At 35.5% G+C, this 25,780-nt stretch overlaps 1 protein-coding gene and 1 pseudogene across 1 annotated transcript in view; both read left to right on the top strand.

Annotated features, from left to right (window-relative positions):
* The window catches only part of TMEM232 (transmembrane protein 232), a 204,075-nt gene that overhangs the window by 84,880 nt on the left and 93,415 nt on the right, over positions 1–25,780 (top strand). Inside the window, exon 11 of the mRNA XM_069088045.1 lies at positions 15,321–15,559. Within this exon, the coding sequence (XP_068944146.1) occupies positions 15,321–15,559 (239 nt within the window). The remainder of the gene's footprint in view (positions 1–15,320; positions 15,560–25,780) is intronic.
* Positions 7,181–9,301, top strand: LOC138161192 (dolichyl-diphosphooligosaccharide--protein glycosyltransferase subunit STT3A-like; annotated as a pseudogene).

Below are 25,780 nucleotides of genomic sequence, written 5' to 3'. Positions count from 1 at the left end.
ATACATATATTTATATAATTGTTCAATATCAACTCAAATTTTATAATGAGGTACTGCAGGAACCTCATAAAAGAAAAAGAAAAAATGAAAGGAGGGACAAAAAATTTTCTGCATATTTTCCAGATTGCAGGGGTGCTATGTCCCTACTGCTTGTGGTGTGAAAGGGATAACTATACAAAACATTTTCATGTTAGTCATGTAGTTAAAGAAAATACAGACCCATAAAACAAACAACACCAATAAAGAAAGGAAAGAAAAAAATTATGCTTTGATCTGCAGTAAGATTCCATCAGTTCTTCCTCTTGGGAGGGACAGCATTTTTCATCATAAGTCCTTCAGAACCATGTTGAATCACAGTTGTATTACTGAGAATAGCTAAGTTATTCATAGTTGTCACACAATATTGTTGTTACTGTATACAATGTGGTCTTGGTCCTACTCATTTCACTTTGCATCAGTTCATATATGTCCAGGTTTTTCTGAGAGCCTCCTGCTCATATTGTTTTTTTGCCTTTTGGGAGGGCATTTGGGGTTAAGTAACTTGCCCAAGGTTACATGGCTAGTTTTTGTGTGTTAAGTGTCTGAGGCCAGAACAGAACTCAGGTCCTCCTGACTATGGGGCAGGCGCTTTTACTCACTGCGCCACCTAGCCGCCCCTCATATTTTTTTAAAATAGCACAATAGTATTCCATTATAATCATATACAACAACTTGTTCAGACATTTCCCAATTGATACACATCCCCTCAATTTCCAATGCATTACCACCACTAAAAGAGCTGCTATAAATATTTTTGTACCTATAGGTTCTTTTCCTTTTTTTTTTACATTGAGATATTTCTAATAACAATTCTTCTATTGTTTATAATAGAACTCCTACATGCATAAATGTGAATTTATATGCATGCAACAAAAAGAAGCAAAAGTAAAAGCAGAGCTTTGATGATTTCTATTAAAATGAAAATTTTGTTGAAAGTGGGAGGAAATTCACTGTTTATGAACTGTGTGGGGAAAGCATTTGGTTTTAAGAAAGAACAGAATTTGGGGAGGAAGTTTTTAAGAAGGAGAACAGAAAAACTATAGGTATAAGATTACCTAAGGAAGTAAAACATGAGATGTGTGCTTCCAACCTAACAGATGAGGTTTTCATTATTCACATTACTGACTAATATAAAATATAACTACTCCTGAAAAGAGATGAATTGACTTCAAAATACTCTAGGATCTGTAATTTTGTGCAATTTAGGATGAAAGGAAACTAAAGTGAGATAACCCCTGGGCATGGGAAGTGGGAGGAGGGTGGATTTTTTTTTTTAATTTAAGGTTTGCATAGAATTTTGGAAACTCATGAGGAAAATAAGGAGGAAAGAGAGAGAGAAAGGTGACTGTTATCTCATGGCAGCAGCAGGAGAATAGAGCAACAGTTGCTCCTGTTGGTGCCCACCACATCTGCAGTTATTTTAAGATCATAAGAGATGACATCCATCTGAAAAAATATGAGAAGAGGTACATGTGACTGTTTCATTGAGGACCCTGGAGCAGGAGCTATGATAGAAACAATGGTTGGGCTCTGACTTACCCCAGCCTTACTTCCATTTGTGTTTTTCTTAAATTTATTCTGTTAAAGTAAATACTTGCAGGATTCTATATTATTTTTCATAAACACTTATGGTTAAATCTGTTTCTATGTTGCTGGCATGATGACACAATAGAAAATCTGCAGGACAGGACCTTTGCTGCTACAAGTTTAGGAACTAAACTCCCAGACCATTCATTGTTAAAGAATTTTGCTCTCACAGACCATTTAATAACCACCCTTCTATCCCAAGTATAGAATTACTATGATTTTGAGCATAAATCTACCTCATAGACATGACTATGTTAAACAAGCATTGCTTGACCATTTATGTAAAGGTTCTTGATAACATTCAGAAATTATTGATGATATTGCCTACTCAGAACAAGTATTTAGAGAACCCCAGGGAATCAATTGAAAAATATTTGAAACAGCATATTCTGCAAAGTTGCAAGATATAAAATAAATTCACCCAAAACAGCAGTGTTTCAGTAATTTGCAAACAAAATCAAGCAAGAAAAAATACAGAAATTTCATTTAAAATATAGAAATATAAAAAAACTTCAGTCTACCTGCCAAGATACACATAGAAATTATGTATAAACACAATTAACAAAACCCTCTTTACACAAATAAAGACAGATCTAAATGGAGAAATATCAATTGCTTATGGGAATGCTGAGGAAATATAATAAAAATGGCAACTTAAATTAATTTATTGTGTCATACCAAGAAAACTACGCAAGAATTACTTTATAGAGCTAGAGAAAACTGACAAAATTTATCTGAAGGAACAGAATCCCAAGAATCTCCATGAAATTATTGGGGGGGGGAAGGTTGATCAGTGGAACAGATTAGGTACACAATATAAATAAACAAAGGAGCACAATATCCTAGTGTTTGATAAACCAAAGATCCTAGCTCTTCAGTCAAAAGTTCATTATTCAACAAAATCTGTTGGGAAAACTGGAAAGCATGTAGGTATCCCCAACTACATCCTAAAATAAGCTTGAAATTGGCACATGACTTAGACATAAACAAATAGAAGGGCAGGAAATAAAGTACATATCAAATCTATGGACAGGGGAAGAGTTCATGACCAAACAAGACATGGAGAGCATCATAGAAAGTAAAATAGCCAATTTTCATTACATAAAATTATTTTTTAAAAGAAAAACAATTCAGTTAAAATTAGAAGAGAAGTTGGCAATAAGGGAAAATTATAACAATTTTTTCTCATAACAGTTCAAATTTTTAAAATACATAGGGAATTGATTCAGCTGTGTAAGAAGAGCCTTTCCCCAATGGAGAAATAAAGGATAGGAAAAGGCAGTTTTCAGAACAACAAATCCAATATATCAATAGACAGTTTTAAAAAAAATACTCTTAAGTCACTAATGATTAGAGATATGCAAATCAAAGTAACTTTTCTGTACCATTATACACCTATCATATTTGGCAAAGTTGACAAAAGATAAAAAAGATAAAAAAATATGAATGGGGCTTTGGAAAAACAGGCATATTAATGCACTTTTGGTTCAGTGATTCTGGAAAGTGGCTTAGAAATATATTCCCAAAGCTATTAAATTATAAGTTAACAATACCATTACAAGGTTCATACCTCAAAGAGAATAGTGGAAAAGGAAAAAGACTCTCATATACAATTATATTTACAGCAGCTCTTTTCATGGAAGTAAAGAATTAGAAACTGTACAGGGCAGCTAGGTGGCGCAGTGAATAGAGCACTGGCCCTGGAGTCAGGAGGACCTGAGTTCAAATTCAGCCTCAGACACTTAACACTTACTAGCTGTGTGACCTTGGGCAAGTCACTTAACCCCAGTTGCCCTCCAAAAAGCAAAAAAAAAAAAATTAGAAACTGAGTGTGCCCATCAGTTAGAGAATGGCTGAAAAAGTTATGAATATGTATGTGATTGAATACTTCTCTGCTGTAAGAAATGATGAAGGGAATGGTTTTAGAGAAACCTGGAAAGACCTGTATGATTTGATGCAAAGTAAAATGAGCTGAACCAGTAGAACAATTATATAATAAAGTAACAACAATATTATAAAGGCAAATAACTTTGGAAGACTTAGGCTTGTCTATCTCATTAGGAATTTAATGTGTTATTGTTGTTGCTTTCCTGCATTTACAGACATAATGACTAACATTAATCTTACTGAAGAATAACTTTTTAAAAATCCCATAATCTGAATTACTTGATAATCTTTCTGTGTGGCATTGTTCATTTGGCTTCAATGAATATGTTTATCAGCTTGTTTTTTTTTAATTGCTATTTTCTTATTCTGGCACATGAGAATGTTAGAGAACACATCTAACAATTGTTTTCAACACTTCCATCAAGTTAATACTCATTCTTTCACATAAATTTAATTACTTTTACACTAAAACTTAATTTTTTTTTTGTTTTTTGTCTTCAGAAGTAGATAATCTTTTTCTGCCAGTGAGATGTTTAAGTTGGTTCAAAAATCAAAGCAGGCAAAAAAGCTAAAATGGTACTATTCTGCATCCCCTTTGGAAGTGCTCCAGGGCTTCTAGTAAGCATGAATATGTTCAATATTCTCAGCAAATCATTCTATTGTACTATGTAGATTTAAGTAGAAAGGACTTTAGCCTATCCTTCCTCTGGCTAGAATTGTGTTTAAATGACTAAAAAAATAGGCAGTCATAATACAAACAGGATAAAATATGAAACCTAAAACACTTAAGAATTTATAAATTACCAAATATTTCAGAGGAGTTATGAGCCAAATTTTTCCATTTAAATATCTATAGCAGCCTGTATCGCTCACTTCTTCTACCCTATTTCCATTTCTGAAATGTTTGTACTTTGTATCTATATTTTATTTCATATGTTAAACATAATACTTTGATGTGTTTTGTGACTAGAGATCTCCCTTTATAAATATTAAACATATAACTGGATAGGGAAAGCTTTGACACAGACAAAATAAACCATAACACAACTAATTATTACAGGTCACATGAGCCTGTGTTTTGAGAAATTAGTTACAATAGAATTTTCTACCTTCTCTTATCTACTGTGGGTTAAAGATGAAACAGACTGTGACTTTCATCAGTTGCATATGCTGGTCTTATCATTCATTGATATTGATTTGCCATTTTATCAGGGTCTGGCAATGAAAATGATGCCATTGTGAACCTTCTCCATATACCAAAACTGAATGCAAATGCACTGACATTTTTAGCATTATTCATTCAACAGTCAGAATTGTCTTAGGTTCAGGACAAGAATATTCTCTTCATTGGAGCTTTTTATAAATACCAAACAAAAATTTTGGAACAACCATCAACCTTGTTAGTTAAGCTTGTTAAGTAGCCTATATATAAGTAGTTATATATATATGGGTAACTACTTTCAGCCATGTATCTGAGCAAAATAGTGATGAGACATGAAAGTGCACAAATAGTTAAATAATCTTATTGTAAATTCCCTTTGGAAAAAATTTATTATCCAGTAATTTAAAGGATATTATCATTCCACAAAATTGGAAATAAATTTCTTTTCAATTTTTGAGAAATAGATGTGCATATTTATTTCTTATTGCTAAAAGAGAAATTCTGGATATATCATTAGTAAGGCAACAAATAGGTAAGTAGATAGATAGATAGATAGATAGATAGATAGATAGATAGATAGATAGATAGATAGATAGTATTTGACATTCACTTAGATAATATTTGGTCTCAGCTCATTAATGCTGTCATTTTGCAAAAAAAAAAAAAATCCAGTCAAAAATTTTGAATTAAGTCAGAATGCAAAATTTGAATCCTGATGGGAATTGCTCTCCTAGCAATGTTCTTATCTTTCCACCTGTGCAGGGCTCATCACATTTTAAAAAACTACAATATTCCCGTAGCCACTTGAGAGCTCTTAAAACAGAACCCACTGGTGTTCCTGCCCCCCAAAAGGACTACTTTTGCTTTCAAGTTTTGACACAAAAGTGGCTTTACTCCTTTGCATTACCTGCAACTTAATCTCAGAGATGAAATAACAATAATAACAAACAATAAAAACAACAGTTACATAGCACCTGTTATGTTGCAGGCACTGTGCTAAGGCCTTCACAGATATCATCTCATTTGATCTTCACAAAATCCTGAGAGGTAAGTATTATCATCATTATCATCATTTTCCTGATGGAGAAACAGTCAAACAGAGATTAAGTGACTTGCCCAGAATCACACAATTTATGTGTGACTGGATTTGAACTTAGTCTTCCTGACTCCAGGCCCCTCTCTCTTCATACTGTGCTGTCTAGCTCTCTCGGGAATATTGACGTCATTTATAGCATGCTTCTTCCCAGACTCCTTAGGAGGTAATTCACCTGATTCTCCTGCATTCATATCTATATTTATTCAGATTTGTCATTGTTGCTGCTTTAATTAACCTGGGATGAAAAGGAAAACAGACAAAATGAGCCTAAGGAGAGATAATCATTGCTTACCATCTCTTCCTTTTGTGCCCCTTCCTTTCCGTCCTTTACTACAGGAAGAGGAAGTTCCCTGAACAAACACTCCTAAGACTCCTAAAGAATAGGGCAAAGTAAAGGGCGTTTGCTCTCTCTTTTCAAAGATAGAGAAATGTATGGAGAAATATTCTCCCTGCCCACAACTCCCCACCCCAATCTACTGTGGACACAAACAGGATCCATAGTAGTTTGCAGTCTACAGCATACTCTCAATTTCAGATGATCATTCCAGCTTCCTTCCTCTTCATGCTGTTGTTTTTTGTCCTTCGTTTCGGAAAAGGAACAATGACATCACTGGGTGATGTCTTCACTTGCACCTAAACTGAATGTAAGTGAGCCAGAGTTGCACAGAATCATTAGCCTCATTCTTCCAGAGGTGTCCATCTGCTGTGCATCTAAACCTCCATCAAACCAGAGCAGGAACCGATAGATACCTGTCAACTGTCTTCACTGTTTTTGTAAACCTTCTAGTAAAGATTCGAGGTATTGTTTTCATTTAAACTCCAATTTTTTTTTCTCTCCCTCTAAGAAATTTGGGAGTTTCTTATGGGTTGACTATTACCATAAAGGAGATTGCTTAAATGGAATATTTTTATGTACAATGAAATTTTTAAAAGTTTATAAACACAGGTTGAGAATAATCAACAAGCCTCAAACCCGCTTAGAGCATGGTCAGACATTGAAGACACCAAGGTTATAAAAACCCTACCATATATTTTAGCCTCACCTGTGGATCCAAGAAACTGTAGAATGCTCAGCAGCTACACCCCCCCTAAAACCATCTAGGCAGATGGGCTAAACCAGGGTGATAGTAACGACAGGTCTCAAACCCGCTAAGAGCTTGGTCAGAAATCAAAGACACCAAGATTAGATGTCGAATCCCAGGCCATCAGCAGTTACCATGATTTTTGTCTTGCCACTGGATTTTGAAGTCTCTGAGAGAGTGAGGCTGACGACTTTGTGTAACTTTGCCTTACTTAAATCCAATTCATGAGCCAGTCAAGATGTAACCCCGTAAAGGTCATCTTTGAAAATGAAGATTGGGTTGGGTGCGCCAGCCTCTAAATGGATGGCAGAGGGAGAGGAGCCCAGCCCGGCTATTTGAGTGCCATCCATCATTCTCTTTGATGTCAAGATGACCAAGCTGGGATTTCTGCGGCTGTCCTATGAGAAGCAAGATACTCCTCTGAAGTTTCTTGTCCTGTCAGTGGCTGCTGTGTTATCTTTTTCCACACTCCTGTCTGCTGTTCTGAGATTTGAAAGTGTCATCCATGAGTTTGACCCATACTTTAATTATTGAACTACCCAGTTCCTGACTGAGGAGGGATTTTATAAATTCCATAACTGGTTTGATGATCGGGCCTGGTACCCTCTGGGGCAAATCATCGGAGGAACAATTTATCCAGGTTTAATGATCACTTCTGCTACAATCTACCATGTGCTACATTTTTTCCACATCACTATCAACATTTGGAATGTCTTCGTTTCCCTGGCCCCTCTCTTCTCTTCTTTCATCACCGTCATCACATACCACCTTACAAAAGAGCTCAAGGATGCAGGTGTTGGACTCCTTGCTGCTGCCATGATTGCTGTGGTTCCTGGGTATATATCCTGATCTGTGGCAGGTTCCTATAATAATGAAGGGATTGCCATTTTTTGCATGTTGCTCACCTACTACATGTGGATTAAGGCAGTAAAGACAGGCTCTACCTCCTGGGCTGCCAAATGTGCCCCTGCCTATTTCTACATGGTCTCTTCATGGGGAGGTTATGTGTTTCTGATCAACTTGATCCCTCTTCACGTACTGGTGCTGATGCTGATAGGGCATTTCTCCCACCAGATCTATGTGGCTTATTGTACTGTGTACTGCTTGGGGACCATCTTTTCTCCTTTGTGGGCTACCAGCCTGTCCTATCATCAGAGCACATGGCAGCCGTTGGAGTCTTTGGTCTTTGCCAAATCCATGCTTTTGTGGATTACCTTCGAAGCAAGCTGAATCCTCAGCAATTTGAAATCCTCTTCCGAAGTGTTATCTCCTTGGTTAGTTTCGTCCTCCTCACACTAGGAGCTGTCCTCATGCTGACAGGAAAAATTTCTCCCTGGACAGGATGTTTCTACTCTCTACTGGATCCTTCTTATGCTAAGAACAACATCCCTATCATTGCCTCTGTGTCTGAGCATCAGCCTACCACCTGGTCCTTTTACTACTTTGACCTGCAGCTCTTAGTCTTCATGTTCCCAGTTGGCCTCTATTACTGCTTTAGCAACTTGTCTGATGCCTGGATCTTTATCATCATGTATGGCGTGACCAGTATGTACTTCTCAGCTGTCATGGTATGGTTGATGCTGGTCCTTGCCCCTGTGATGTGCATTCTTTCTGGTATTGGATTCTCCCAGGTCCTTTCCACCTACATGAAAAATCTGGACATTAGTCATCCAGATAAGAAAAGCAATAAGCAACAGGACTCTACCCTATTAAGAATGAGGTGGCAAGTGGGATGATCTTGGTCATGGCTTTTTTCCTTATCATTTACACTTTCCATTCAACATGGGTCATCAGTGAAGCCCACTCTTCTCCTTCTATTATGCTTTCTGCACGAGATGGAGATGGAAGCAGGATCATATTTAATTACTTCAGAGAGGCTTACTTAGTGTTGCTTAGGCATAGCACTCCAGAGGATGTCATGTCATGGTGAGATTATGGCTACCAGATCACAGCTATGGCAAACAGGACAATATTAATAGACAAGGATACCTGGAACAATGCTCACATTTCTCGAGTAGGGCAGTCTATGGCATCCACAGAAGAGAAGGCCTATGAGGTCATGATGTCAGCTATGTTCTAGTCATATTTGGAGGCCTCACTAGATATTCTTCTGATGACATTAACAGGTTCCTATAGATGGTCCAGATTGGGGGGAGCACAGACACAGGCAAGCACATCAAGGAACATGACTACTATACCCCAACTGGGGAGTTCTGTGTTGACTGGGAAGGTTCCCCAGTGCTCCTCAACTGCCTCACGTACAAGACGTGTTACTACCGCTTTGGAAAGGTCTACACAGAAGCCAAGCGTCCACCTGGCTATGACAGGGTCAGAAATGCTGAGATTGTTAACAAAGATTTTGAGCTTGATGTCCTAGAAGAAGCATATACCACAGAACATTGGCTGGTCAGGATGCTGATATTCTTGTCTGAATTCTATATAAGATAAACCTCACAGAAATTTGATGAGGATTCCACATCTATTTCTGGCTCTCTTCTGCCAAATTTCCAAATAAAACTTTTTTAAACCTTTTGAAGCTTTGGGATTTGTTCTCCACAATTATGGTTTCAAAAGTGAGATCCCTGGTGGGCTACCACTGTAAACCTAAAGGTTTTCTGAGACCACAGAAGCTAAGTCTCTGTGATCTCAGGATTGAGCATGGGCAGGACCTGAACAACACAAGATCAAATCAAACACAGTGAGGACTGGTGAGTTCTGTGACATTCAGGTCAGAAGTAATCAAGGCCCCAAATTAAGACTGAAGACTCAAGTTAAGGGGCTGTGTTTGGATTTAGCAAAGGGAAAAACTGAGGCACAATTAATTAGCCCAGGTCACCCTGATCTGTTAATGAGTAAGCTCCTTGGTTTGATTGCTGGAAGACTTGATAAACAGCTTCAATTTGTTAAAATTAGGTTAAAATTAGACTGGTCATTTGACAAAGTTCTCTCCTTTTTCTTCCTGTATTTCTCTTCAACCCTTTTGTGATACCTGCTCTGTGATTGGCCAGTAGCCACATTGAGATGACATTATGATCCATCAAGGGCCACCAGTTAAACCTTGTGACCTGCTGGGAAGGGACTGGGACCCAGATTTATCAGATTTCTGTGTCTTCTCCTACTTAGTTTGTCAGACTGGCCAAGCAACATCAGTTCACTCATTTACTTAGGATTATCCCAGATTGGTGAAGGAAGTTTAAGGTGGACTTTGATTGGGGTTTCTACTTCAGAAGTTCTCTTGGGGATTTTTGAAGAGGAGCAACCAGTTAGTCATAAAGATTACTGTAAAAAAAGCATAGAAAAAGGTAGCTTCAAAGGGTGGGAAAGATTAATTAAGTCAACTACTTAAAGCTGGTCTCCAAATAATCTGTAATATAAAGAGCAGCAATTTATTCTCACTGACCTTGTGATTAGACTTTCAGGGGAAGATAAAAAGGAAAAATTACAAGATACTTTCTTTTTCTCTGCATTCACAATCCTGGTCAGGTTGTAGATTGGAGAGAGAAAAGAAAGTAAATCTTTTTCCTGGTTTATAGAAATTTACAACATTATAAACTGGAGACTAAAATTGTAACTAAAATGTAATATATTTACTGTAATGTTCAAAATGTGGCTTTGTAACTGCTGAAATATCTTAGTGGATTTTTTTGGGAGATTTGTAGCTCTCTTGGATAAGAATACAGAAAGATGGCACAGGGTTGAATTACTCCCTCCCATCCCTGGAGGGTGATAGATGCATTGCTTTAGAAGAAGGTCATAGGGGCAGCTAGATGGCACAGTAAATAGATCACCAGCCTATTCAAAGTCAGGAGGACCTGAGTTCAAATTTGGCCTCAGACACTTAAAATAGCCGTGTGGCTTTGGGCAAGTCACTTAACCACAATTGCCCTGCCTTCCCCCCTGCAAAAAATAAATAAATAATAGAAGGTGATTTCATTGACTATAGAATTATCAAAACTGAAGCTTAGTTTGAAAAGATTCAATATAACATAATCACTTATTCACCCATATTGAAATAGACTATGCAACTTGAGAACTAAAAGTTTGGCAATTAAGTCGTACTGCATAAGGAAATATGTATGGGAGAAATTCAATGGAGTGTTAGATGAATCTGATTTTTTTTAAAAAGATGAACTAAGAAAAGTGATGAATATAAAATAAAATACTGAATCAAGAGTGTAACAAGAAAGATGCAGTTTTGAAGTCTTCTGGGATTTAATCGAAGTCCATTGGAAGGAGAAAAAAAAGGCACAAAAGAGTAGTTAGTTATAAGTAAGTAGAGATTAGGGCAGAATGGAGAGAATTTTAAAGGTGGAGTCTGCACAGATATTGTGAATGGAATGGAATGCAAAGTAAAGGTTTGGAGTAGGAAAGAGGTTTGAGGTTTTTTTATCTCATTGAGATAAGAAGAAAATGAGAAGCTTTTTGGAGAAATTACTATTAGCAATTTCAGATAGATAATAGTCTATCAAGTTATAATATTTACCAAATAGAAACCAAAGAAATTAATTTGCAGCATATAATTGAGTATAACATACTAAAATTGTGTCCTTGAAAGACCATTAGAAGGGTAACCTAATCTTTAGAATCTTATGGATTCCAAAAGAGGTAGGTGGGAATGTGAGATTGTCACAATGAATATTTGAAAGTGAACTAACAGAAACAGTAGGCTCTATAATTTAAAGTGTTAGCAGCTAATGAGCCTTGGGAAAATTGAGATTTTGAATGTTGCCATTCATGATTATAAATCCAGTTTTGAACTGGTTAAAGTTTGTCCTGAAACTAAATTATAATGTGGTCTCATTTAAAATGAGATGTGTTTTCCTATTAGGATAATTATGTTAGATCAGAACTTAATGCAAAATATACTTAATATTTGGCATTAAGGTTATATTCTGGGAAACTGCATTGGTCAGGAAAAGCTGTGTTTATTAAATTCAGTCTCACACTTAATTGTATGAGCCTGACAAGTCACCTCAGTTTATCTCAGTTTCTTCATCTGTAAAACGGGGTTAATAATAACATCTATCTCCCAGGGTTGTTGTGAGGATCAAAGTGAAAATAATTGTAAAGTTCTTAGTACCATTTTTTTAATATAGCAAACTCTATCTATTTACAATAATTATTATGTCATATATTATATGCATTATGTGTTAAATATTATTACAAAGTGTTATTGATACTAGTTGTTGAATGTGTTTAGTATAGAATGCCAAATTGATAGATGAAGTAATTTTCTATATAAGAGGATTCCAAAATGAATTAAATTTAATTGATATTATTTGATTAGCAAAGAAGTTTTGTGTCATGTTTTTAAACTCCATAATATCATTTATGTTATTGCTAAGCTTCTGATTTTTCTTTTTTTGTAATTTTTGAAAAATCACTGTGTCATAAATGCTGTGAATTTGACAAATGATGCCCAGAGGGTGATACCATTGTATCACTAGAAAATTTATTTCTCTCTTAATACCATTAGATTATTAATTGAGTTGTTAAAGAATATGGTCACAATATTTGAAAACTGTTAAATATTTAATGGTACAAAGTATTTAATTAATTCCATTAGAATATGAATTGAGAATGTGGTCACCCTGCTTGAAAACTTTTAACTATTTAATTTGGCATATTTTGCTTTAAAATAGATAATAATAGCTTATTGTTGGGGGGTGGGGAGTGGTACATACCACAGACCTGTAAATTGTCCTCATCTGTGAGGTTCCTTGGGATTGTATTGGGGCAGGGTCATAGGATCTTATGGATCTTACTGGCAGCATGCTATGAGATTCTAAATTAATGAAATGGTTTGATGAGAAACTAGAACCTCTCGTAGCTTACAAGTCATAAGGACTTCTACATTTCTTCTTTTTTTAATGATTTTTATCTGATAGATTACTTGGTCATTGCTTTTGAAAATAATGAAAATGTATCTGTAGTAGTATATATTGAAATTTCATCTTTGAGACAATTTAGTATCAACAGACTCTAGTTTTAAAGATTTTGTATTTTCCTGGGAGATTAATAGGCATAGTGGATATCTGTTAGTCTGGAGGTTTACAGCAAGTAGCTAGAATTTTTTCTCAGTTTTTAAATGAACGATTGTGTTCATTGTATGTGTGCAATTCCAGAATGTGACTATTACTAATTTCTAATATTGATTTCTGTTCCAGGATGGATATAAATTGAAAAGGATGAATAAGATAAAGTTTTATGTTGTTTTTTTTTTTCTTTTTGTAAAGGGGAATGCAGGGCATTGTGGTAAAGTGACTTGCCCAAGATCACACGGCTAGTAAGTGTTAAGTGTCTGAGGTCGGATTTGAAATCAGGACCTCCTGATTCCAGGGCCAGTACTCTATTCACTGCACCACCTAGCCACCCATTTGCTGCTCTTTTTAACTGTTATGGCGACAATAAGAAGAAAATAATAATAATGATCTAAGCTATGTTTAGTGGAATTTGCTATTTTAGATAAGCTCTCTTCAGACTGTAATTTGATATTTTTCTGAGTTTTGATTTCATGTATGATTTTTCTGGATTGTCACTAAATCAATAATTCACCATTCAAGGGAAATGTCATGTGCTGCCCAAAGGGAGAGAGGTCTGAGAACTGCTACAGGTAGATATCTGTTCCTAGGAAAGTTAAAGAGATAATCTTGCATAAGCTAAGAGCCTCATAATTCAGTTTCCCCATTGTGTTCTTTCCTTTCTGAACAGGTTATTTTCCCACCTGGTCTGAGTCTGACTATGATATCCTAGAACCTTGCTGTATGACTAGCTTTTCCAATCTAAAGGTTAACTGATACTCTTCCCTGGAATCAAATAGGGCTAAGGTTTTTAGTATATTTTAGTAATAAGTTCTCAAAATAGGATTAATGCTTGTGTATATAAAATTGCATTAATAATTGTGAAAAGACAATTTTAAATCATGGGTTTTTTCCTGTTTTATAATATTGAAAGACAGAAGGGCTCATTTTACAAATCAAACCCTCATGGATCTTTTTAAAGATTTTTCCTGTAGATGGTATTGTTCATAATACATACAGATTTCATATATGCATATATTTATATATACATGCAAATATATATTACATACATATTACATACGTATACACAGAGTTCAGGTAAAGATAGAAAGAACAAGTGATAATACGAAAGCTGAGATTTTCTGAACTTCTAGGTGAATTATGGATTCCTAATCTGATGATTTTATACTTCTATTGTTAGTAAGATTAGTTCTATGAAGTTTGAGCTGGATTTTAGATTTTAGCAGCATAACCTAAGAAACCTTTAAATTTTACTTGGAATCAGAGGAGCCAATCTACTAGGAGGATCAGAGAGCTACATGTCTGATCATATATCTGGGACTCAAACAGCTGGGACTCAAGATGAGAGATAATAATTAAATGGCCATTTGAAGTGGGTTACCAGGAACAAGGAGACTGTGTATTTAATATTCATGATCATTGTTGTCTTGCTCTTGCTTTAAAATTTCCTGGTGTTTTATGTTTGCCTTCCAGAGGGGTATGCTCCAATCCATTTTATTTATTTTTCTTGTATCCAGGACCATATGTCCTGTAACTTTGATTAATTAAAACCTTGTCTTCTATTAATATTAACCTTATCTGGCCAAAACCTGATTTATGGAAAAATAATGTTAACTATTTGATATTCCTCAGATAGAAGCTGGAAGTCTGAGCTTCCCAAAATAACTTAGTTTTTTGTTAGCTCAGCCTAGTTTTCTTGGTTATCTTGGTGATATGTAAATCTTCCCAGTCAGCATGTCTATTGTGAAGCCTTTAAATGTAATTTCTTACTGTGACTTAGTTTACCTATTTTAACTAGAGAGTCTATTTAATAAGGTGTGTCTCTTTATAGAATGTAGAAGATTATTTGCTTAACTAAGTTTGTTGAAATTTTATTACTTTAAAGGAAGCCTAGCATTATGATTTTTTGTGATACTCATGGACATATACCTTCTTTTCTACTGTGTATGAAATCTTTAAGGTCTTTTCCAGCTTTTAATCAACAATCATGTGATCCTGGCTACCTGTAAATTATATATTTATATGCATATTATATATACTACATGTATATATGACAGGTAGCCAGATACATATGTGTGTAATATATAATTGTATATGTATGTATATAAATATGTGCATATTCATATAAATATATTCATATAAATTATATGTATGTGACTTACAAGTAGCAAAGATCACATGATTTTAGATTGAAGCTGAAAGGGACCTTAAAGGTCATCTTTAATAAGTGGCAAGGACAAGTTCTCTGACTCTGAGCCCAGCTCTTTATCCCCTCCATTATGCAGATTCCATTAACACATATCCCATAATTTAAAACTCTCTTTCCTTTTCTCTCTGTATGCTTGTTTTTGATAATTTATGTGATTGTTACATTGGTTCAAATAATTCCACTGATATCTATCTCGTTTTTTGCCCTTTTTCAATAGGCTGAGCTCAATGACACCATAAATCCTTTCATTTCTTCAACTATAAAAGCTCCAAGGAACCGAACTTTCTTCCAATATGTAGGGTGTAAACTCGCCCATGCACTTTCCAAACTGTTTTTACCACCTGTTGGCCCAAGTAGTCTTCTTCTAAAGAGACATGAAAAGGAGGGAAAGCAATTGAAGTATCAAGAACCCAAACAATATCAGATGGAGAAGAAAGTTATACACATATTTTTCAGGTATAGTAAAACCTCATTTATCCAGGATAATTCTGGACATTTCATGTGCTACACTTTAAAGGTGCTTGAACAAAACACAACCATTCTCTCATAAATGCATAGTTTCTATTTGTTTTCTTAAATCATAATAATGTTGTTTTCACATAGTTTTGCTATTAGTTTCATATAGTTTCCTTTTATTTTTTTTAATTCATTATTTTCAAAGATATATGAAAAGTCATTCTATAGCAAATTATTTTTTATTTTTTGCAATCACCTTAATTGTAATACAAAAGTCATTTCTTTTTTTTCTGGCATTCACATGAAAATTTCCTATTGCCTTTTCTGTGTAATAGGATATTTTGCCAAATCTAGACTTTACCTCAAGTAGAAAGATGGAAAAACACTCTAGTAAATTGATGTGTAGCATTGGCATTTTTAGAAATGTCATCATTGGTACGACCTCTAAACAAATAAGTAACCACTTTAGATGTAGTATCAAAAGATCTCCTGAGAGAACTTTACAGACAATATTATTACTAAAGGTAGAAATTAGAAATATCTTACAAGTGAGAATGTCCTCTGTCATTTTTCAGTTTCATAGTTTTTATTCATGATGAATGCCAATCTGACCAATAAATATTTTATACTATCTAAAGATTAATTTTAATTTTGTTGATTACTTTAATTATTTAGTTTATATTACTTATTATTTATATTGCATTATAATTATTACATCACATCATATTTTTTTAAAAAAACATGATAGCCACAGATTCACTCAAACCAGGCCCTGGCTATTTACAATGTCATCATGGGATATTATAGAAGAATGTAATTACCCTATAGTATGTCAGTCTCAAAAGGCCAGAGACAAATGCAAAATAGTCTTATCTTCCATTGGTCACCTTTTCTATACAAATCACCCATGAATTTATAAAAAATCTTTTTTCCATTGTCAATGTGAACAGCCTTTTGGGAAGTGAATTCTGTGTATTTACTATTGGGGAGGAGGAATTTGAAGTCTCATTTTTATAGGGTTTCGAGGGGAACAGACTAACTTTTATCTCTGCCACCATGGGGTTAGTTCATTAACATATCCAAATCATCTTAACTTAGTTAACTTTAAACTAAGTTAACATAGCCACATTACCTCAAAGTTATCAGCACCTGTTTGATATTCTGCTGGTCTAGAACTGTGAGGGTCTAGAATTTACATATCATAGGACAGAACCCTGCCAACAGCACTGACTTGGCACATATTACCAGGATGTGAATTTTGGTTTATATATGATGTAGTTTTTAAATTATATTCCTTTGATCCCTGGGACAGTTTGAATGTGACTTCCAGGTTCCCCTTTACAATCTTATTTCCTGATATTGCTCCATTATACTGGCTACTTATAAACTTACTAGGGAAGGGGTGGTAATGGTAAAGAGGACCAGAAGAAGATACAATTTAAATACACAAGGTAATCTGTTTTATCTTTTGTAATTACATCTTCTACTCTTAGCTATAAGAGGTATATATGATCTGCTACTCTTCTCATTTTTTTTATAGTATAAACTGTAAAAATAAGGTCACATGTCCATTTAAAATGTATAATGAAATATGGTGAAAAGTATTAGCTGCAGCCTAATTTCTGTCAGACTGCTTTCTAGTTTACCTAGAAGTTTTTATCACAAAGGGAATTCTTTCCTAAGTAAGATGTTTTCTGCTTTATCAAACATGGTTTGTTAAATGGGGGTTGTTGAGTTCCTTTGTTTCTGAGTCTCCCGTGTAGTCTGTTTCATTGAGCGATGCCTTCTATTCTTTAACTAATAGCAAATGGTTTTGATGGCTGCTACTAAGTACTGTTACCCTTTCATCTCTAGGTAATTTTTTGGTTTTGTTTTTTCTTGTCATTTCCCTTGTTAGTCTATGTTTTTGATTTGCTGAATTATTTTTTTCATTATTTTATCAAGCTCTGTAAAATATCCCCTTGATTCTTTGATTGGCATTAAAAGTGTCACAACTTTAATAATAGTGCTATTTTTATTATATTGGCATAGCCTAGCTGGGAGTACTGAGTATTCTTCCAGTCAGCTGAGAGTGGGATATAATACAGTAGTACTGGAACTGCTGCCTTGGGGTTTCAGTGGGGTTTATATAGGGGTATTTTCTTTCTAGAGCATTCCCCTTTCTAGAGTATTCCTCTATTTGATCATTTGGATGGGAGTGGTCCATTCTTTCTCATTTTATGGTAAAGACAAGGGCGTTTCTTCTTGCCCTTGATGGGGAATTTCCCTCTGAACATCTGAGCCATAGGCCTTAACTCCACATTCACAGTGTGAAAGATGGCCCAATATCTTATCTTGGGGGCCACCTTGGTATTGTTGGCTCTTTGCCAGAGGATGGTAAACTATTAGATAGTTTACCATCGTCTTGTAGATAGTAAGAGCATATTAAGGCATAGGGTGTTTTAGCAAGCCAACTATTAAGTTTTTACCACAAATTAAAATTGCATCACAAGTCAAAGTTACAAGACAGGTCACAAATCATAAGATAATACTTAGGAGACATCAGAAAATCATCTAGTTCAAGAAACATCAAAGGGTCATACAGAAAAAACATTTTAACTACCACCCACCCACTAAACCTTTGCTCACCTTATGTGAAAACCAAACTATTGCTGTACATGAGAATTGCCAGAGGTTGACCCAATTCCACAGGGCTTTCAACAGATAGAATTCAAGAATACATGTAGCAACAAAGTTCAAGGCCTCTGTGTAGCCAGATCTCTCATGAGTCAGGACTTATCCAGGAAAAAAAAGGTCATTTAGTGGCATAGCCACCAGCATGTATTCAATTTTCAACCCCAAGATTGACCAGATGAGGTATTTTAGATATTGAACCCGAGCAAGCTTTCATCCTTGCAAGGTTCTGAGGCTGCCTCCATGTAGAGGGGTGGGGCTTAGGTATCTGACACATAGTGGGCACTTTGGAAATGCTTATTAAGTATAAATCCATATGGAGATATCCAAGAGATAGTTGAGAATGATGGTTTTGAACTCAGAAAAAAGTCATGGTTGAAGATGAAGAATATGTAATCATCTGCATAGAGGTATTAATTGAAGTAGTAGGATGAATGAATTCATTAATAGGGGAGAATGAAGATGGAAAATAGAAAAAGAGTTGTAAAAAGCATACATAGGGAGGGTATTCCAATAATTTTAGTGCAATTTTTAAGCTTTAATGTTTTCAGAAGTATAAGTGCTACAAACATTTTCTTAGTTTTGTGAATTTTGAATAATAAAATTTTAATTTATCAATGTTTCCACACCCTCTGTTATACATTGCATGTGGGACAGTTTCCCAATGGCACTTTCTCAGACTGTTGTGGCAATAGAAGATGTCCTCTTGCTTAGCCAACTCAGTCACTTGATCTATCTTTGTTAGAGTTTTCTTGGGGGTGGGGGTCATGTAAAAACTCTCATGTATGCACTAACACCCCTTTCTTAGAAGGATATTAAGGCTAATATTACAAATACAATCATTTTAGCTGATGAAATATTTTACAAAGTTTTTAAATGACTAGAGAAATGTATAGACAAGATAATTATTACGTTGAATTTTAGTAAGAAACAGTATTTTTAAATATCAATAATTAATCTTTAAATTTTTGTTATTGTAAGTTTGTAGTTTTTATACTCTAGAAGTTATTAAAACTTATGTTATTAAATTTTAATTAATTATTCAAATTTAAATTGAATAGCAAATTAAATTAGAATAAAATAAAACTATAATAAATTAAATTGATATATTTTAATTAATAAATATTAATTAAAAATAAGTTAAGTAATAGAATAATAATAAATAATTTAACATTATTATATGTTATTTAAAAAATTTTAAACTACACTAAGATTTTGGGGACAAACTACATTATCTCAAATGACCTTAAAACAAGTATTAAAGTCTCCATTTTCCAGATCCAAAATTCTGCATAAGAAACAAATCAGGAGAAAGTAGATTAAGACAAAAATCTTGGGAAACACATGTTTAAGGAGCTAGAAAGAGAAAAGTGAAGGGGCAGAAAAGAAGTATATATTGTTGTAGAAGCCAAAAGAGGGAGTGTCAATGAGGTTGACAATGTCAAATCTTTTAGATAGGTCAAGGAACATGAAGACTAAGGAAAAAAATAGCCTTAGGATTGGATTTTTTAGAAAGTTCTTAGAATTTAGAAATAGATAGTCCCTCAGAAATATAGGAAGGGGCCTCAGAGTCCAGTTAGTCAAACTCATATTAATAGAAATGCCTACCATTGCATACTTTATAAGGAATCATACATTATTTTATTTAAAGACTTTCTAGAAATGGGAACCTGTAGCTTTTCAAGGCTTCCCATTCCCCCTCTGGCTAGCTACCAGACAGTTTCTCCTGACACCATGCTCAAGGCCTTTTGTTACTTTTACCCAGGGCTCCTAAATTCTGTCTTTCAGGTTAGAACAAGCCGAACTCTTCTTAGTTTGGTAGTAGTAAAACAAGTACCACACTTCTCTTCTTCAGGCTAAACATGCATAGTTCTTCAAACCAATCCTCATTTGCCATTACTTCAGACTCTTTCCCACCCTGACTGCCCTCTTTTGGATAGCCTTTGCCTTATCAGTGTTCTTATATTGACAGAATGGAGTGAAGACCAGTTACAAAAAATAGAGTTGGTTTGATGTGGCAATCAAGAGAATCAATTAGATTCTGTATCATGAGCACTGACTCTATATTGTGCTGCCATATGTATTAGCCTTCATCTTTGTATCTTTTAAATTTTTTTGCAAATTATCCATGGGAAACTAGATGGTATAAGTCATCTATTATTTCATAAATGCAGGTAAATGCAATTAATTAATCAACATCTCTCAATTCTGGGAAAAGAAAGACTCCAAAACCTACTAGGCCCTCTCACAACTTGGCTGAAACTCATTATTTCCTGAACTTGGAAAGCCCCTAAATTTTCCTCCAATTAGAAATCAGATTACCTAATTTTGTATCCTGGCTTTATGTTTTTAATTGTTTTCTTCCGATTAATTTGTCTTATTTGATTGTTTTTAATACATAAAATCTGTCTCACTGTATTCAGGATGTTTGGACTAACTGGGGAGTCTATTGACCCACTTTTTATGCCTGTTTTGCTAGTAAATCAAATACCTTGGATTGTGTTCTCAGTTATTAATTATCTACCACAATATTTTGGCACCCAAAACAATACACAATAATAGTCAATAAAAATTTATTAAATGATTACTATGTGACAGACACGATGATAAGTGCTGGGGATATAAAAAGAATCAAGACAGTCCCTGCCCTCAAGGGACTTCCAATCTATAAGGTAGGAGAAAGTAAACAAAAATGTACAAACAAGCTACATTCAGGAGAAAGATGAAAGAGTTGAGCGGAAAGGCACTAGAATTAAGTAGGTTTAGAAAAGGCATCTGACAGAATACAGACTTTTAGTTGGGACTCAAAGGAAGCCAGTAGGCAGAGACGAGGAGAGAGAACATTCCATGGATTAGGAACAGCTAGGGAAGATGCCCAGAATTGAGAGATGGAGCGTCTTGTTCATGGAATAGGAAAGAGGTGTTACTGGATCCAAGAGCATGTAGCAAGGAGTAAAGTTTAAGAAGACAAGAAAGGGGGCGGCCAGGTAGTAAGTAAGTAGCAAGTAAGAGCACCGGCTCCAGTGTTGAGAAGACCTGGAGATCGAATCCCAGGCTCAGACACTTAGCACCCACCCAGAAACACCTGGCTGTGTAACCTTGAGCAAGTTACTTAACCCCAATTGCTTAGGGGCGGCCAGGTGGCTCAGCGAGTAAGAGCACCGGCTCCAGTGTCAGGCTGACCTGGATCAAATCCGGGCTCAGATACTCAGCACCACACCCAGAAATAACTGGCCGTGTAACCTTGAGCAAGTTACTTTACCCCGATTGCTTTAAAAAAATAAATTAATTAAAAATTAAAAATAAAGAAGACAAGAAAGGTAGGAAGCGGCTGGGTTATGAAGGACTTTGAATACCAACTAGACCATTTCATTTCTGATCCTGGAGGTAATAGGGAGACATTGGAGTATATTGAGTAGGGTGGTAACATGGTTGGACTTATGCTTTCAGAAAAACACTTTGGTGGATGAATTGAGGATGGATTGGTGTGCAGAAATACTTGGGACAGACAGATCAGCAGGCTATTGTAATAGTCCAGTTGTGAAGTGATAAAGGCCTGTACAGAGAGCTAATGGTGTCAGAGGAGAGAAGAGGAGTATTTGAGGTATCTTGCAGAGGTGAAATCAACAGGCTTTGGCCAAAGATTGGATATTGAGGAGGGAGAGATAGTGAAGGATTGACAATGACACCTAAGTTACAAACCCAAGGGACTATCAGCATGGTGTTATCCTCTACAATAATAGGGAATGGTATTTGGGGGAGGAAGGTAATAATGCATTCAGTTTTGTGCATGTTGAGTTTATGTCTGGTAACCATTCATTTTGAGAAGTCTGAAAAGAGGTTGGAGCTGTGAGATTGGAGATCAGCTGAGTGGTTGGGAAAGATAGGTAGATTTGAGAGTTATCAGCATAGAGAGAATAATTTATCCAGGGGAGCTGAGGATACTACAGAAGGGGTTTGACAAGGACAGAATATAGAAACACTCATCCTCTTATGTGTGATAGCCATGTTTGTCTTAGTGAAATCCAAGACGTCATTAGTAATTTGGGTTGCTCCATCACACTGCTGACTTTCTATGTTGAATTTTCTATCCACTGAAACCACTATATTTTTTCCCAGACAAATTGGTTTCTAACCATGATTCCCCAATCCTCTGCTTGTAAATTTGATTTTTTTGAACACAAATGTTAATCTTTATAGTTATTCTTTTTGAATTTGACCTTTTCGGAATCATCCTAGTGTTCTAACCTGTCAAAGTCTTTTCAGATTCTGACTGTCTTTCTGTGTAGTAACTATCCCTTCTAGCTTTATTCTATTTGCAATTTTGATGAAGCTTTTTATATCATTCATAAACACAAACAGCATGCATAGATCTCTATGGTACTCCTCTGAAAACATCCTTCCAAGAGGACATTAAAATATTAACTAGTATTTCAGTCTAGTCTTTCAACTACTTATGATGCCATCTAATTACATTTCTCTTTCTCTTCTCCACAAAAAATAGCATGATATACTTTATCAAATCATTTACAAAGCTCTAGATTAAAAAAATGCCAACATCAATTATGAATTTTGTAAACCTGTCAACAAAAGGATATGAAGTTAGCCTGGTATAACTTCTCCTTAATCAAGCAGGTTCTTATAAGCCTTGCTGTTCATATATGTAGTGATCTATTCTAGAATTGTATGAGGAATCAGGGTTAAGATCATTAGCACATGCTTGCAGACTCTATCCTCTACCTTTTTTTTGTGAAAAATTTGGCTTTCTCCAAACTTTTATGATTTTTTTCTCAATTTTCTACAGTCTTTTAAATAGTATTGATAGAAATCACATCGACTAAGGGGCAGCCAGGTGGCCCAGCGAGTAAGAGCACCAGCCCCAGTGTCGGGATGCCTGGGGATCAAATCCAATAACTGGCCATGTAACCTTAAGCAAGTTACTTAACCCCAATTGCTTTAAAAAAAAAAAGAAAGAAATCACATCTACTAAACCTGAGAACAAAATTCATCTAAGCTAATATGAGACCAGGAATTAAGCAATCATATTAGTCAAGGGCAACTAGTCAATAGCAAACAGGCATTTCCTTACTCTTTACTAATGTAGGATATCTCTTCCCTGTTAGCCCTTTTTGTTTTGTTATTTCCAGTGCAAAAGCTTTCCTCCCTGAAAGAGAAAGAAGAATCAGAATAAAAGACTTGGGGAGCTTTGCCTCTTAGGAAGAATGTTCTTATTTGACATAAGAGTAAAATCAGGATGTCTCTCTTTACTTGACATGGTTCTAGAAATGCTAGCTATAGCAGTAAGACAAGAGAAAAAATAAAATTTACAATATTTTGCAAAAGAAATATAAAATTGTCTGTATTTGTAGAAGACAAGATAGTTTTCTTAGAAAACCCTTGAAAATCAGCCAAGAAATTGGGACAATAGCTTTAATGAATATAGAAAATAAGCCATCTCTTTTTCTAAATGACAATAATCTAAACCAAAAGGAAATGAAGTAAGACAAAATAATACCTAAATTCATTTGGAATATCAAAGTTTCTAGAATTTCAAAGGAAATGATGGGGGAAAAAAAGATGAAGAAAGAGGGAAGTATAACTTCCAACTCAAACCATATTGTAAAGCAAGTCATTAAAACCATTTGATACTGGTTTGAGAAAAAATAAAATAGGATCCCATGAAATTCAATAAGCCAATATTTGTGAAATCTAAGAAAATAAATACTTAGGGAAGGTCTTCATATTCAATGAAGCCTACTGGAAAAATGAGGAGTATGTTATTCCATCTACCTCAATAGTTTGCAAATAGTCAACTGAAACATAAAATGGTAGTTTTAAAAAAGAGCAAAATGAATGGAATATCTTTCACAACCATGAGTAAGAGATTGAAGCATGGAACATATTTTTTAAAAAGTAGAATAGACAATTTCTTATACATTAAATTAAAGGTTTTGCATAAACAAATTCAATAAAGCCAATATTATAAGGGAAATTATCAGTTAGGAAACATCTTTACAATCAAATATCTCTGATAAAGTCTGATATCTAAAACATAATGAGAATTACCACAAAGATAGAAGACTAATAACTATTCTCCAATGTATAAGTAGTCAAGTATATGTACAAACATTTCCTTAAAAAATACTTTTATCTTATGAATCACATGACCAGAAAGATTATTCACTTTTTTCCAACTACTTCAATTCTGGACAAGCAAAGGATGGAGACAAGGAGAAGCAAGGGATGAGAACCCATGTGGAGATCTAGTAAACACATTCCAAACCTGCTGGGCTCTCCTTCCCAGCTCTGGCCTTGTCTTACCTTATTCCCAGTCTCAGGACGTCTCTGGCTTCTTGTCTCCAAGAAGAACTCACCCCCACAGAACACCCAAGGACACGGAGGTTGCCAAGCGAGGCTGCTCTTTATTCAGTTACATCTTAACAGTGTGGCCATCAGAACAAAGCAGAGTGGAACCATGGGACAGAGAGAGCAGGACAGAGAGAGAGAAAGAGAGAGAGGGGGGGAGGGGAGAGAGGGAGCCTCCCCTTGCTTTTTCCCTAATATCCTTATCATTCTTCTTACTGTCACATGCCATGTGGGAGCTAATCGTGCACTCTCCCAAGTGCAGGGCAAAGGAGTATGTGTTAAGAGGAGTCCGTGTTGATAAGGCACGTTCAATGCCACGTCGGCCTTTCCCAACCTGGCAAAGTCAGCTCCCACGGCCCTGTGCTCAATGCCATGTCAGCCCTTTCAGCTCGGCAGAGTCGGCCTCCACATCTCCAAGCTCCTGCTCCTGAGAGGTCACGTGCACCCCCTCCGACATCTTGTGACTGCCGCAGTGTCTCTCACACTCGAGGCTCTATCACAAACCAAACCATGAGTATATTAAAGGATTAACCACAGAATCAATGAATTGCTATGTGAAAGAGTAAGATAATAATGAGACAACATGCCAGAATTTCTGGTTTATAGTGAAGTATGTTAACCTCATAAAGGAGTAGGAAAAGTATTTTCTCATATCTATTGTTTTGGGCCAAACTTATTTATAATATTATAACATACACTTTTCTTTTGTGGCTGTTGTTACTCCTGTTCTCCCATTTACATTGTTGTAGTCATTGGGTATCTTGTATTTCCTGGCTTTGCATAATTTGCTTTGCATCAGTTTCTGTAAGTTTTTCACTGCTATTCTGTATTCATCATTCCTATCATTTCATATGGAACAGCACATTTTGTTTCCAGTACTTTGCTACCACACAAAGGATTACTCTAAGTATTTTGTCAGTAACCTACTTACACTGTATTCTTGATAGTGGATTCTCTGTGTCCAAGGGTATGGATGTGCCTTTGATTCTTTTTTTTACTCGTTAGAAGCTTCCATTGATAATGTCAACTGTGAAATGGGGATAATAATCGCATCTACCTCACTAGGTTGTTGTGAGAATCAAATGAGATATTTGCAAAATGCTTAACACAGTGCCTGACACAGAGTAGGCACTATACAATGCTAGCTATTATCATCACTACCACCACCATCATCATCACCAC

The sequence above is a fragment of the Petaurus breviceps genome, unplaced genomic scaffold, assembly GCF_028583685.1.
Source record: "Petaurus breviceps papuanus isolate PSGF00001 unplaced genomic scaffold, PetGlider_PUasm1.0 184, whole genome shotgun sequence".
Lineage (NCBI taxonomy): Eukaryota > Metazoa > Chordata > Mammalia > Diprotodontia > Petauridae > Petaurus > Petaurus breviceps.
The sequence above is the reverse complement of the archived record's forward strand: the minus strand, read 5'-3'. Positions and strand labels throughout refer to the sequence as shown.